The sequence below is a fragment of the Poecilia formosa genome, unplaced genomic scaffold (assembly GCF_000485575.1).
Source record: "Poecilia formosa unplaced genomic scaffold, Poecilia_formosa-5.1.2 Scaffold540, whole genome shotgun sequence".
Taxonomy (NCBI): Eukaryota; Metazoa; Chordata; class Actinopteri; order Cyprinodontiformes; family Poeciliidae; genus Poecilia; species Poecilia formosa.
In genome coordinates this window covers 95,477-111,684 of record NW_006800479.1, presented here as the reverse complement: position 1 = coordinate 111,684, position 16,208 = coordinate 95,477, and the positions used below count along the sequence as shown (strand labels likewise).

General features: G+C 41.7%; 1 protein-coding gene across 2 annotated transcripts in view; it reads left to right on the top strand.

Annotated features, from left to right (window-relative positions):
* The window catches only part of tmcc3 (transmembrane and coiled-coil domain family 3), a 43,054-nt gene extending 27,431 nt beyond the window's left edge, over positions 1-15,623 (top strand). For both annotated transcript variants that reach the window (XM_007540435.2, XM_007540436.2), the window contains exons 2-5: positions 9,418-9,588; positions 9,824-10,614; positions 12,074-12,209; positions 13,739-15,623. In XM_007540435.2, the coding sequence (XP_007540497.1) occupies positions 9,418-9,588; positions 9,824-10,614; positions 12,074-12,209; positions 13,739-14,044 (1,404 nt within the window). In that variant the 3' untranslated portion in view covers positions 14,045-15,623. The remainder of the gene's footprint in view (positions 1-9,417; positions 9,589-9,823; positions 10,615-12,073; positions 12,210-13,738) is intronic.
* The last annotated feature ends 585 nt before the right edge of the window (positions 15,624-16,208 follow it).

Sequence of the window (16,208 nt, the reverse complement as noted above, 5' to 3'; positions counted from 1 at the left end):
CTGATTGATTCAGATGAGCTTTATGAGAACAAAAGGCCAAGGACTGAACTGCAACCTGTACGCGGTGATTACATTTTAAAACTGGACACATTTTGCTGTTTAAAGGCCACAGTATGAACTCCAACATAGCTGGTTGTCTGAAAGCTCTGATCTGATTCTGACTTGTGGAGTTCAAACATTGACCTTTGACTTTTTTTTATCTCACGTTTTCTCTGCCAGTTTTGATCTGCTTCACCTCCTCCTTGCTGTCCTTTGAATCCCTTTGGCTGCTCCTGTCGTTTTCCTCAGACGCTCACATCTGTCCTCGTATCTCTGGCTGCTGTCTGAGTAGAAGAAAGCAGCAGTGGATAATCTTTTTTCCCTGGAAAGAAGAGCTTTAAATCTCAGATTACGAATGAAGCTGCGAGCAGGAGCGGAGGATTACTACTTCTCCTCCGTTGTATCGAGTCCCAAACTGCGTGTTATCATGTAATACAATCAACCGCATGGCTCCCACGCTGCGGTGAACTCGCATGTCGTTATTCATATTTTTAGTGTGTGTGTGTGTGTGTGTGTTGCTACCACATCATTAGACCATGCTGCAGACTCGTGATAGTAAACGAGCTGCCAGCAGTTCATTGATTTTTAGCTCGATATCCATCCACAGCTCCGTGTTTCTCTCTGCTGAGGTGTGATTTATGCTTCCACTGGGTTATCTTTCTGTGTCATCAGTCGACCGCTGTAGTGGATTAATTCCATTTACTGTACATATGAACTTTGACCTCTGCTCTGGTGGTTGGAATCTGCCCCAGAGGGTTTTGTTTACTTAAAAGCAAACTAGTCTTGAAGTAGTTTAACACTCCTCAGCCGAAATCGTCCTTCGGATTGTGAAATAAATCATCTACATTTGAAGACGAACTGAGCTGTCATGGCTTCTGGCAGAAATTATGAGGGGCTTTTAATTTGATTAGCGCAGCAGCAGGGGACCAGAGAGGAGGTTCACTGATACTAATGCTGCCCAGTTCAGGTTTTTTAAATTGAAATCATCTAGTAGAGAAGTAACAGTTTGCAAGAAAAAACTCCAGATTTCTGGAAAAATGCATGAATTCAATTGAAAAAGTTACTGTATTCATCGTTTTCCCCCTCATTTACTAAAGCAGAAATGTAACAGAGAATGAGACAACCTTAATAGAGGAGCCATGTTGTGATGACTTCCTGAAAGAGTAGGAGTTTTTAAAGCAACAGAGGCCCAATTTAAAGGCGTTAAATTACAAACTCAAATTTCTTTTAAGTCATATTTGATATATATACCATTTTTATAGCAACTGAAGTTAACATAGTTAGTTGTATGTGCTTGGAAAGCATAATGCTGCCCATTTCAGGAGCCACGTCAGCCATTTAATCTGAAAACCCATCCAGTCCATGGCTGAAATGAAGCTGGAAGAAATGACAACTTGTCTCTGTTTGGTTTTCAGAGATGAATGCTGCCTACTTTTCTTCTTTGGTTTAAAAAGCTTACTTTGGCTGTTTCTTCCCTCGATGTTGGAGAAAGATTTAAACCTGGAAACAGGACGTTTTGCAAAGTGCAAGAGTAGCTTTAAGAGAGGTGATTTAGACACAGATTTAGCAGAAATCTAAAGCAAATTGTGTAACAAGCCTGTATAAGAATAAGATAGCAGTAGAAAACTCTGAATTTCATGGAAAAAGTAGCAAGAGTTTTATTTTGATCACTATGCAGGCGGATAATGGATGCTGATGCGTTCAGTACCTGGAAGTCTGTTGTTTTCTTGTTGCGCTGCGGCCATCTGCGTCATCCAGTGAGTCCGCAGCGATCGTTTTCCCCTAGCAACACTTTTAGCCGTCACAGTTTAAATTTGCTCTGAGTGTCGGAGGGAAACGGGTGAGTGGAGGATGAGAGCAGCGAGTCTCAGTTGGTCTCTGACCCTCCGCCCTTCATCCCTCCATCTGTGGTTTGTTAACGAGGCTTTTCAGAGGCCATCGCACTCCAACTCTGACTGTGTGAACACGATGGCTTGGGGAAAAAAAATCTCTGCCATGGTGAAGGCAGAGTGAAGAGTGACACCCGTCATTGTTCTGTCGTGATCCCGATGACAGAAAGCGTGACACGCCGCTGTCGTTTTCGCGTGTAATAAAGGAGAACCTGCAGACGTTACGGTCGCAGGGTTGGACTGGAAACAAATCAGCAACGCCACAATGTAAAGCAGATGAAGGCAGTGAATGCTGTACCTGTTGGAGTAAAGCGCCTGGCAGTTCTCCTGTAAATGTGTTGTCGGAAACCTCCGGAGATATTTAGAGATCTCAGCTGTGACTACACCTGTTAGCGTTTCTGTTGTCAGTAGCAGCCAGTTCTCTTTCTCTCACCCTCTCACTATGCGCTGAAGTTAATACCCTTTGGACCTGACTAATTACTGCAGCTAAAGTTACATTTCTGCCTCACAACTACTCGGCCTTAGTCTGAAAACATCCTGCAGCGAATGCAGTCTGCTTAACTTCTTTTCGTTTTTGTGATATTTTTTACCGATCTTTGGTTTCTGATTGTTGCCGGCTGGCGGTTATTTTCCAGGATCAATCAAAAGCAGATGGTTTGACTTAACTGTGTCACTCTGCGTCATGAAGAACATATTTCAATCTTTTTTTTTAGTTGCTTAATTTTTGTATATTTTCTTACATTTGTGAATCAGTTTACTTGTATTTTTTTGACAAATTTTTAACTGTTCATTACTAATTATGTATCAGCATTTTTTATTTTTAAAATATACATTTTGTTTTTATTCAGTACTGTTTTTATCAATGTTTTTGTTTAATTTTAGTTTTTTATTTTTCCCCCCTAAATTTTTTTATTAATTTTTTTAATCTATTTTTGCTTTTTTTAAATTTTTTTTTTAGGTTTTCTTCTTTTGACTCTTTCCACAATTGGTAGAAGAAATAATCAAAACTCTTTTATATACACACATATATTTCTTCATGTACAGGTTATTTTAAATAACCGTGTTGACGTCTATAATCTACAGTCATTTTTTTCACACGTGTTGAGTTTATAAATATATTTAATGCATAAAGTCAGAAACTATCCAATTAAAACATTTCTAGGTCAATCCAGTCAGTGAAAACAATCCAGCTCGATGCGATCCGTCTTTAGGATCCGTGTTCAAACGGAGCAGCAGAACAGGAACGTGTCCTGCTCTGCCCGCTGTCAGTTCGGCCCGTAGGCATGTCTGCAGAGACGCCAGTTCAGACCTGAAGCCGGTGCTTCGCTGAAGCTATGATGCAGGCTGTTTACCTCTCCGCTGCCCCGCCCCGAACAGGCCGCTGCCCCGCCCCGAACAGGCCCCAGGCAACCCCCGAACCTGCCTGCATGCAGGTGTAAGTCTGCATGCAGGCAGTAACTGTAGGGAGGGCAAAGGTGAAGTTAAGACTCTGCTTATTTACCTTGTCAGCGTTTCTGAAGACATTACATTGAAACATATACGTTAAAATCTCAAAACAAGACGGAATAATTAAGTAGAAATGAAAGCTGTTGTTTATTGAGAGGATAAATTGACATGAATACCAAAATCAGATGCAATATTTAAATGTTATGTATTGAGATCTGATCAGGTTTTTGCTACGTTGATCCTACTATGTTTAAGGTGTTTATTTTCTTGAAGAAAATATTTTCTTGTAAGAATATCATTTTCTGACAGAGAGAAATAGTTTTTATCATCATTTTATAGATTTAGGAAATTAAAAAGCTGCGCAGTAGGTAAGCATTCTGACTCTTCCCCCAATAAAAACCCTGAAATGTGGCAGTGAGGGTTCAACTTGCTCTCGTTTTCCATCTGCTCCATGGCTGTTTTTTTCTCGGTCGTTATTCTCTGGATAATTTCCCCCCCACAGGGAGCTGCGTCTTTCTGCAGCTCCCCCTTTGCCCCACAGGGTTTCCCCTGCAGGCTGATGAAGTCAAAGCACATCCCCTCCTCCCCACTTCATCTTAAACCAAACTAGATTTTCATTTCATGTTTGCATCCTGATTTTTCCTCTCACCAGCCACTCTCATCTGATTTATTTGTAGCCTGATTTGAATTCACCTGCAGGTGCGCTCCTTCCTGTAACCTCCACCTTCTCCTTCGGCAGAGTGACACATGAGGCTTCATGTGTGAGCGCTCTCTGTAGCCCCCAGGAAGCGCAGTCATAAATAAAAAGGGATCTGTTGTTTTCTCCTGGCTCCTGGAGCAGAGCTGCCTTGGCGAATTTAACCTGCGAAAACCCGAGTATCTAAATGATACCTGAGAGCATCTCCATATTTGTCCAGTGAGATGTTGTGTTTGGTGAAAAAGGAAGGGTGTGGGAGGAGGTCAGCATGATGAGCAAGGCATCAGTTATCTCCACCAAACACTTCGGTAAAGTGTTTATTTTTTTCATTTGTCTGTTTTCTTTTTATCTTCTCAGCTACAACTCAACAGTTTTATTGTTGCGATGGGGCCAGGTTGGTTGGTATAGCCATTTTTTTTGCTTTATTACAGCGATTCTAAATTATTTGTTTATGTTCCAAGCAGAGATAATGACAGATTAAAAGTACCATTTGAAAATAGCACTGGTGTTAAACATACTTTTCATTAAACATTTCATTTATTGGTCAGGTTTAAATGTCGTGTTTTCATTAGCTGCAGGCTGAAAATCATCACAATTAACCAAAATTAAGGCTTGAAAAATCAGTAATTAATCTTTGCAATGTGTTTCAGTTGGTGAACTGAGTTTTGTAATTAACTCTACGTTCCTTTATTTGCTTGTTTTCTTATCGCTTTTAATTACTATAAAATATGATCAACTTCTTGTAATGCTTTCATTTTGAAGGGGCTACTTGTGGTTTAAGCGTTATCACAAAATCAGAAGACGTAAGAAAAGTTTATAGAAATGTTATTATCCCCCTAAATGGAGGCATACGGCACATTTATGATGTCAATAAGTATGTATCTTAAAGATTTTTGTTTCTAAGTTTAAAATTAGTTTAATTCTATGTCAAAGCTGAATATTCTAAGTAATTAAATGGATTTTTGATGGCACTCAAAGCGACTCTGCTGCTGTTGCGCTCCTGCTGATGTGTAGACTGAGTTTGTTTTTGTGCCTTTTCTCTCTGTTTGAGCACCGTTGTCGTGGTTACGTTAAGTACCGGCCTCCTGCTCCATCCGAGCGCGAGGCGGTTATTGCTCCACATGACTCCACTCTGTTGTTAATGTGACAGATTCCTGCGCTTGTCCTCACTAACCCACTTATAGACACCTCGCCCTCTAAGTCTCCTGATCGGGATTCGCCCAATCCCATTACTTCCTCCCCGGCGCTCCAACACACCAGTTCATCCCTGCCAGTATTAATCTGGCTCACCGGTTCAGACGGAGCGCGGCCCCATGCGGGGTTCGGGCCGACTAATGGATGACTAATGTGGTGTAATCTGTCACACTCGCTGCTTTAAGCACTCATTTGTCCCTGAATCAAGAGCACCCAATTAATTGTTTTGCCTCTCGGTTGTCTCTCCAACACCATTAAACAGCTGACGGCACGTTTTGCTGTGCTTCTAAGCATCTATTTACACATTAATTATTGAGTTTTTTGGCTTTACTTCGCCGGACCCTGAACCTTTTCTCCAACGTCCCATCGGCTCATTAATATTCATGGCTGCGGTGAAGTTTCTATGCTTCAGCCGCTGCTGACACTCGCTAAATAACACTGATGTTTGGTGCTTATCTGAAGAAAAAGCAGCTCCAAATTCCCCACAAACGGCCTGGAGTTGATGGAAAAACGTCCAGGATTGATTTGTCCATCAAACCGCGTAAAGCTGATTGGTTTTTGTCAAAATGCTGCAGCCTGATTAGCCGAGTGACGGGGCGGGGATTATGTTGTGTTGTTTACGGTTTCCTCGTTTCGGATTTGTTTCCTCCTCTGGTTTGTGTTGGTGGAAAATAAATCGGTGGACTGCAGGCCGCGGTAAATGGCTCACCTTTCCGTCTGGGGACCAACTGAAGGAGCTTTTTCTTTCCTGTTTTCCTCCATGCTGCCATTGACTCCCTGAGGCCAGATGAGCTGCCAGACTTTGAATATTCTTCATGTACAGAGGACAGCTCATGTTTCTAATCATTTAATTTGAATACAAAAGCCTGATGCAAACCAGCTCTCTGCCTTCTGCCTCATCTTGCATCTTTTACTGCACAATTCAAGAGTGTTCATGTACATTTGCTACATGAAACACGCAAACTCCAGTTAGGCTTATTAATAGACATGATAAGCTTAAGTGTTCAGGATGACATGCCATCCACCACTTATTGGACTAAGTGAATGGAAATTAAGCACAAACTGCTGCAACCATCAGGGAGTAGTTGAACTTCAATGATCCGCCTGCTCTCTCTCAGACCGTTGCAATAAAACCTTCTCACTTTTTAGCTGCTGCCAACGCGCTTTAATGATTCGCTTCACTCAATAATTCAGAAGCCTCAGGATCCCTTCAGGTCTTCTGCTTTGTTGACATTCAGGTGGTGAGAAAATGCATTATCTTTTCGCCGACTTGTTTATGTTGCAGCTGTTCTCACATATCTCTTTTACATGATGAACCCAGTAACCAGATGAGACGTACATGAACCCCCTAAGTCGTCGGGGTTTTACATTTATTGATCGATTCTTCATTTGTGAAAGAAAAGCTCACTTGCGACATTTTTCTGTTCTGCTCACATCATGCTTAAACTCTTCTTTCTTTAATTTCTGTAGCCGCAGCATGCATGCAGCCTTCTGGTTTCCTGTGGGGACACGTCCTTGTGTGTTTTGGCTCCATGTCCATCCATCTGTATAATTCTCTAAATGCCCAGAGTGCAGAGCAGGGTCGCATCGTGAGAAGTGACCAGATATCTGCTCTGTACAGCGGGCACGTGCGTCCTCTCAGACATATGCTCGCTATGTGTGTGCCCTCAGACCTACTTTTTAAACGCGTGGAGGGAGAGCAGAGGCAGCGCACACAACGCTGCGACTGTTCAGGTCTGAGAGGCGGCGATGGAGAGACTGGAGCAAATATTTTGGTTTTGTTATGGATTATTTCTCATATCTGAACCCGAGGAGAATTTCTCTCGTTTATCTTTTTAGAGAAAAAAAAACAAAAAAACAAGCGGATTACAAGACAGCTGAGATTACAGACAGAAGTGGCAGAGTGATGATGTTTATTTGAATCACCCAACTTGTGCAACACAATGACCACCCAAGGCAAAAAGTATTTACTGCACAGCAAAGTCTCCAGCTCGAATTTAACTCTATAAAGTAAATATTTATTCAGTGTCTTGTCCACAGAGGACGAAATGGTCAAACGAAATGTCTGTGAGTCAGACCTAACAAACCGGCACTCTATGGAGTCATTTAAAAGTGCTCTTCTGTTGAACCTGGCTTCACTTTCATTTTCTGCGGTGGAGAATTTTCACTTGTGACACAAACTGTGAATACACAGATGCTCATTAACCCATCAGGAACTCAATCAGCTGCAGCTGGCTGTCTTGACTGAATAGTTTGGAACAAGAAGTTATTGAATTAATGTTGCTTGTGGATAGACATGTTGCATAAAACAAAGCATTTTCCTATAAACTGCAGCTGATTGGTGGTCTGGCTCATTACCCATATATGGTATTCACTTCCTGAGAGGCTTTCGATGCCATCAGAAAGTGTTGATAAAGAAAAAAGCAATGGTAAGGCATAATATAATCATTTATTTCATATTATTTTCATATTTGTAGATGTTTTAGCCCTGAATTACGCACGTCCTTGAAGCATTTTATTGCAAGCTGCTCAGCTCCAGTAAATAAACACGAGGTTTTTTATCTGTTCACCTCCAACTGCAGTGTTTAGTTGGGTAATTTCCAGGGTTGGACTCAGAAACCCCACTGTGGTTTGTAAACCTTGTTGCCTCTTATGTAATTCTAAGCTTTCTTTCCCTCACTGAGCCGACCAGGCTGGTTATACTGTAAATAGAAGCCTTGCTTTAACTCCTGTCAGAGATTTTAACAGGGAAATGGCTAAAACTGTGTAACAATTAAAGTCGTAGAACGTCCTTCACACCCCGTCAAACTCTGAATTTAAGGAAAACGGGTCGGTGTTAACCGATAACGAGGGATGTCTTGTTTGGAGCGACAACACGAGGATCCAGTTTCTCAGACTTGCATCTGTCTGTTTTCATCCAAACATGCTGCGCTTGTGTTTTGATGCTGTGGGCCTGTGATGGGTGGTGAATGCTGACTCTGCAGGCTGCGCCACAGACTGCCTTGCTCTCAACCACGGGACACAATTACAGTGGCACGTATTCATCCCGTCTCTCTCTGCGAGGGGGATAAAAACCCGCCTTCAGGGGGGATGTCAGCAACTTGCTTTGCTTCGCTTCCCTGGCAACCAGAATTAGTAATATTTTAGGTTTCCTTATGTAATCCTCTGCCTTTGTCGGCGCAGTGAACAAGAATCACCGGAGGCTGTTTGTTTGGAGCTCCGGGGCTCCTCGCTGCTGTGCAGCCGTAAAACAGATTTACTGCCTTTTGCGCCCGTTTCATCGGCTCTCTAAACAGAAGAATCCTCACATTAGGTATTCGTGTTTAGCTCTGCGTCCTGGAGATCTTCCACTTCCTCCTCAGTTTTAGATGGACTAATTTAGAGGCGGAACAGGGAGGAGAGAAAACCTCCATAACTCATCCAGGCCTGCAGCTTACGATTGTTTCAGTTATCGATTAATTGGACAAAGAAACTGCAGATTTTTCATTTAACCGCTTAAAACTTTTTATACAATATTAGAAATTCATTAATGATGGAATAAACAAATAATTCAGTTTCTTTCTTTATTGTCTAAAATGCCATAACAAAGATTTCCTTTAGCGAATTTGAACCAGCGGAAGCTGAAATATGCCATTTGAGGAGTTTTTGACAAAACATATTTACAAACAAAGGTACTTATGTTAAATTTAAACTGTATTTCATTTTTGCAGTTTTTGGCTTACTTACTGTTGTTTCTTCACCAAACTGCATTTTTTCCTAGTTGTTGTTGTACTCCAGTTAACGATTAATCAATTACTGAATTAGTTGACAGTTATTTCAATAATCGATTAATCACAATAACCTGATTAATCATTTCAGACCCGAACACATCTGTCATTTGACGCTATGTAGTTTTGTCTGAAGGCAAACAGGAGCCTCTTTCATCTGCAGAGTCTCCAGAAGGGTTGAAATGATTAATCGTGATTAATTGATTATTTAAATAATTCTCAAGTAATTTAGTAGTCAATTAATTGTTAACTGCATTATGCAGACTCTGAACATTTGGTGAAAAGAAAACATATTCAGAGCAGTAATTAAGCCAAAACTGAACAAAAATATTAATATATTTAGCATTTTTAGGATAAAAAAAAAACACCTTTTCTGTGTCCGCAGGCAGAGCGCAGCAGCAATGATGCCAACACCCTCAGCATCCCGGTGCCGATGCGACGCGGCGCCTCAGAGTCCAACCTGGACGTGGTGGACAGCATTGGAGACGATGGCATTGGCGTGGATTTTACGAAGGGAGCGCTCGGCATCGATCGACTGCAGCAGAAGATCCTCAAGGTGCGTTTACTCACATCCAGATAAACTTCGTTGTGTTTCAGCCTTATCCAGTTATTCAGGAGGGTCAAAACTGTTTGTCAACCAGTTCTTAAAGAAAAAGAGAGAAACAATAAATTGATTTATTGCGACAGGCCTGGTTGAACCTTTTAACCGTCTCCAGGGTTTGATGAGCGAAACAGGAGAAAAGTCGAGCATTAATTATGACCAGCTTTCCTCCTCCTGGCTTTAACTCCAGGTGACGGAGCAGATCAAGGTGGAGCAGGAGGCGCGGGACCAGAACGTGGCGGAGTACCTGAAGCTGATGAACAACGCCGACAAGCAGCAGGTCGCCCGGATCCGCCAGGTGTTTGAGAAGAAGAACCAGAAGTCTGCGCAGTCCATCGCTAGTCTGCAGAAGAAGCTGGAGCAGTACCACCGGCGCATGAAGGAAGGCGAGACCAACGGCAAGCACAGCCAGAAGGACACCAGCAGCAGCAGCAGCAAGGACTCGGCCTCTCACAGCAGAGACAACAGCCTGCGGGACGTCAGCTCCTCCGGACGGCACCCGGCGCTGGACAAGATCAGGACCATCGGCCCCGGCGTCTCGCTCTCGCCGCCATTCTTCTTCAACAAGTCGCGCGACATCGCCAACCTCATCAAGAACAAGTTCGGCAGCGCCGACAACATCGCCCACCTGAAGAGCTCCATGGAGAGCGGCTCAGGGCTGCAGGCGGACGGGGCGTCCCGGGGCCTGAGCGGCAGCGCCAACGCCGTCACCAAACCCTCGAAGTACCACAGCGACGACGAGTGCTCCAGCGGCACGTCGGCGTCGGCCGACTCTAACGGGAACCTGGTGGGGGGGTCTGTGACCGGGTCGGGGGGTCCAGGGAGGTCCGACTCCAGCGGACGGCTTTTGGAGGTGCTGGACATGGTGCGGGAGGTGAGAGACGCTCAGACTCAGTTGGCTGAGGACATGGACACCATGAACGCGCAGTTCAAAAGAGACTACGCCTACTTTACTCAGGTGATGCAGGAGGAGAGATACAGGTGAGCAGCGCAGGAAGAACCACTGAGGGTCACTGCAAACAAAATCTGACCAGGACGATTCGGTCCAGTTTCTGGAGCAAATGTTGTTTAAAACAAGACACAAGACCAACTTACACAGAGGAGCTTGTTTCACTCAACAACTCCTTAATACTGATAAAAAAAAGTTCCACAGACAGGTTATTTTACTTATATTTATTTTCCCATGTTATTCCCCCCTATGTCTTTCTGAAAAGTTACTCATAAATTAGTTTTGTCTTATTTCAAATATACTGAAATATTTCCTCTGGAATTAGACCAAAATACTTGGTAAGATTTTGTGTTTGTGCAGTGTTCAGAGTGTTTTGTTTGTGTTTTGTGGAAAGAACAAAACACAAAGCTCAAAGTTCATGTTGTCACACCTGGTGTTAGGATTCATTGTATCTGCAAACATAAGCTCTTTCAGAGCTTATGTTTGCAGACATAATGCAAACATATTATGTTTGCATTATGTCTGCAAACATAATATGTAAGTAAGTAAAATACACGAGAAGTGAAACAGATGCTAACAGTGATGAGAGAAAATCAATATGTCTGCTTGACTTTTATATAAATTAGGTTTTTAAGTAAATGAACGCAGTGCAATGCTTTGTCTCACCTCTGGGGGCGCTGTGTCACACTTAATGAATGAAACGGACAATTTCAGCGGATCCGTCCGTAGCTGTTCATCTTCGTATCGCCTATTTAGTCGCTTAATTTCACATCTTCTACATATGTTGATGTTTCACAGTTTGTTTAATACATTTAATGAATGTAAGTAACATATTTAGTCTTTCTAATTGGCCTTAAATACGCAGTTAAAATGCGCAGGGTGAAGCAGAAAGTACCGTGCCTCACTGGTAGGGGGCAGTGCTGAGCCCCATAAACACAACAAGCAACAATTGCTCTTCTGTGCATAATTGGTTAAAGAATAATTAAAACCTTTAATCTGTTGAGGTTAAAACTGAAATATGAGCTGCTATCTTGGATTTTAGATTTGTCTATTAAATTTAAACTTGTTCAGGCAGTTTTTGTTTTCAGAAGTGATTAAAGTTGCTTGTTGTAAAATCATTCCACTGCAGCCAACATTAATTTGATTTAGAAATTGAGTTAGTTGAAACCTTCATATCTGCTGTTTTGAAATGATTTCCATCGGCTCTGCAGAGGGCGATGTTTAAATTTGACCTTTAAGATGTGTGTCTCAGATTACAGTAAACAGGTGTTGTTTGCTGTGAGCTTTGACAGTTTAATGGTCCGGTTTAGAAGCTGCTGCACGCTAAAACCTTAACACACAAACCAGCAGACTGTTGCTACGTCAACCACACGCTCAGCGCAGCGTCGTTCTAAGCTGCTGCGCGGCTTCCATGCCCACACACTCGCTCAGTTCTGCTTTGTTTCTGGCTCTCTCCTGGGCTCCCTGCGTGCGTGGGCGTCCGTCTGCCAGGTATGAGCGCCTGGAGGACCAGCTGAACGACCTGACGGAGCTGCACCAGCACGAGACCAGCAACCTGAAGCAGGAGCTGGCCAGCATCGAGGAGAAGGTGGCCTACCAGGCCTACGAACGGGCCAGAGACATCCAGGTACCCGAAGCTGCTGCTGCTGCTGCTGAGCGCAGAACGAATGATCCTTTCATCAAACTGACCTTCTGTTAGGGAATTATGTTTCCATTAAGATGAAAAATCAAAACATTATCAAAGTTTATTTGCAGAGCACATTTCAGCAACAATAACAGACGTTGCATTTGGTCGAGTTAAAATCATCAATATGCATAAAATGCATTGATCGCTGTTCAATTGATGATGGTTCAAAAGCACCTCCAGACAGGTGATGTAAAGGTAATTTTATTTATGAAGCTTATTTTCAGCAACAAGACAATTCAAAGTGCGTTAGAGGAAATACAAACAAAACGAAAAAACAGAAGAAAAGCATTATGGGTAAGCAGTCTGTTATGGGTAAGTCTAAATGAATCACCAGCTGGTTGGACGAAGGTCATACATTTCTGTGGAGATACAAACTTAATTTCCATTCATAACGCCATTCAAATATGGAGAAGCAGGAAGTCTGCATCAGTGAAATCTCCCACAGTTACACATTTAAAAGCACTTTGGTGCGCCTTTATAAGCTATGAAATAAAAACCACTATAAAATAATCACTGTTTACGGTTTTACTGCTGAAAGTCGCAGTTTTTTGTCCTCACAATGTTTAGACTTTGATTCCTTCTGGCACAGAAAGAAAGTCTGAGAGACGAAAGCTGCTCAAATAAATAATTATTCCTGCTGTAAAACTGGAAATTTGTGGATTTGCTTTGGTCTTGTTACAGTTCAAAGCATAAATCAGATATTAAGTGCTTTTATTAAACTCAGTTGCTTTATTTTCACTGTTTGCAGCTTCTGCTTAGATTTTTTAACATAAATAAAAGTTTTTGGATGTTTAGAGATTTTTGACACAAAAGACCCATCTGGCCAGCTTATGTTTTTGTTTTTTGTTTTTTTAAGAAAATATCAGCTAAAATAAATGTTATTATTAAAGAGCTGACAATTTTATTTAATTTTTAATGGTTTTAAAACAAAATGTTGCAAAAAACAAATTAATTTTCTTCTACAGGCTGTTGCAAAAACACAAAATCTTACCAGGTGGTTTTAGTTCAAACATCTTATGACACTTGAAATAAAACTTTTCAGCTTTTAGGAGCTTGGTTTAAGTAAATAATTTCAAGTTTCCCTTGTAGATTATTTCACTAATAATAAAACATTTTTCCATGCTGTAAGTGAAATTATCTGCCAGTGGAGCCAGAACTTTTTTTTTTTGTTAGTACACTTGAAATAAATACATAAACACAAAAACTAGACCAAAAATACTTTGCAAGATTTTGTGTTTTTGCAACGTGTTAAAATCTATGTGATTTAATGTAAAAAAATTAAATTAAATTAATTTTTGTTGGCCTTTTTTACTATCAATGTTGTGGAAATTCAGTGCAGTTATTCCATGAAAAAAAACCAGCTAAAACCCGGATTTGTTTTTGCATCTGTGTTTACAAACACCGTGCAAGCCGCAAGTCGCAGTTCTGCAGGGATTTCTGACCTGACCTTTGACCTTTGCCTCGTGCAGGAGGTCCTGGAGTCGTGCCAGACGCGTGTCTCTAAGCTGGAGCTGCAGCAGCAGCAGCAGCAGCAGACGGTGCAGCTGGAGAACACCGACGCCAAGGTGCTGCTGGGCCGCCTCATCAACATCATGCTGGCCATCGCCACCGTCCTGCTGGTCTGCGTTTCCACGGCGGCCAAGTTCACCGCGCCGCTGCTGCGCAGCCGGCTGCACATGGCCTTCACCTGCGTGGGCGTGTCCCTGCTGGTGATGCTGTGGAAGAACTGGGATCAGGTGGAGTTCACGCTGGACCGGATCATCCTCCCGCGCTGACCCGGACCGGCCAGGGCGCCGGAAATGTAGCCAACACCTTCACCCGTCCGAACCGAGAGCCTCGCCACCCCCACAACCCCCACACCCCCTCCGAACGCATCAGGAGACGAAGTCGTTTTGTTTCGGAATCTGAGCCGGGCTCGAGTCGGGCAGTAGAGGCACGCGTCGCAGCTGCACCTCTCACCTCTGACCAAACGCAGCGCGGTGGAGAGCGCCTCCTACTGTGTCATTTTTACGATTTGGTGCGACCATTTTTGTTTTGTTTTGTTTTGTTTTGTTTTGTTTGTATCCGAGACGCACGCTGTTTGGACCCTTCGTCTCGTGTGTCTCTGCTGGGTTTCATAAAGGAACAATCTGAGAAATATCCGTCTTTGTTCCTGAGTGAAATAAACCAGAAATCAGGTTTCAAGTCAGATTTGCTGATAAACCACAGTTCCTTTCACAAATCCAGGAGGAAAAACTTTCCCCAGAGACACTAAAGCATGCCTAATAAAATAATTTATACAGAAACACGTAGACGTGTCACTTTAAGTGTTTCAACTATGATTAGGACGTGTCCCTAAAACCATCCTGTAAGGTTTTTATAAGCACATTTACGAGCGCACGAGGGTCATATCAGCAGTTTTTCAGCCTATTTTTCCTCATCTGCTGACTTTTAGTTTCACTTTGAACCAGCAAAGAAACACAAAAACTCCCAGTAAAATAAACTGGTTTATTCCCAGCACAGCTTCTGAACTGCCTCTTGTCTTGTTAACTTAATGTGTGTTTTTTTAAAGTTGTTTTAATGTATGTAAATGTTTTCATTTGACACTGGCTCCTTAAAGCTGCAGTTCTGCTCCCACGTTTACGGTCATCATGTTCTTTTTAGAATTGAATTGTACAAAAAAACAACAAAAACAAACATGTATGTAAACTTCTGAGCAGAACTAGACTCCAGGAGAAAATGCTAACTTGTGCAAACATGTACTGTGAGGACGGAGGCAGCGTCTGCAAACTTTAATGTGACTCATCAAAATGCCTTTTTGTGGACTGACCTGAATAAAATGAACTTTGACATGAAGCCTTTTGATGTTGTGCTGCGTTCAAGTCCAGTGGGAATCCAACTGGGACAAAACGTTTTAATGTTTTCAAGCTGCTGTTAACCTTTTGATCTTGATTTATTTCCTTAAAATACGACTGTCCAAACTGGTTTCTTTCCCGTTTAAAAGTGGTTGGATTTCTTTTTTTCCCCACGGGACCTGAAAGCAGCATCACAAACTGAACAGAGGGAACTGAATCTTGTAGCTCAGGTTTTCCCTGAATCGTTTGACGATGAAGACGGTAAAATGGGACTGATGCCTTTCCAATGCAGCTTCTTCATTCTATTCTGAGTCTTTTTATGTTTAATGTCCATTTAAAAACCACAGGCATGAAGACTCCTTTACATTCTGTCTGAATGTTTTTCAAAATTTGCTCAAACACTACTTTCAGCAGAAGAAACACTCTCTCACTTCTTTGTGTGCTTAGGTCATAGTTGTGTGTTCCATAAGATTATTCTTATTTTTTTCACAGAAGGAAATAAATCTTTGTTTTTCTATCATATTGGGTGTGTTTATTTCTCACCATTTCTGCTTTCATCACAGGAAAATTATCAAAAAGACAAAAAAATTAGTTTGACAGCAGCTCTGCATTACGGTTCTGTCCAGAATTTATCTGGAAATATGGAAAAAATATTTGTATTCCAGGATTTTAATCCATATCCAGTTATCTAAATGCTATGTCATCTATCCTTACATAATTTTGTGCATCTCTCCATCTCTTTTCCTACTTAATCAGTTTGTCCCTCAAAAGCTTCAGTTTAATTGATTTTTGACACAAATTCTTCAGGTTTATTCAAATAATAAAATAAAACTGAACTAAATCATCTATTGTTGAGAAAATACTGTTTTTAGCTATGATTAGTTCAGTAATTGAAGTTTGACCTGCAGTGACATTTAGTGGTCATTAAGGAGCACTACAATTTCAAAATCATTGAAATTATGAACAAGCTGATATGTCCGAAGTGTTTTATTGTATTTTATTGAAATAATTCAGTAAATAGACGTTCACTGAATTGTTAGTGATCTTATAATCGATCTTAACCCACACTTATTAGATACTTTATTTACTGCTGTTTAAATTAAGG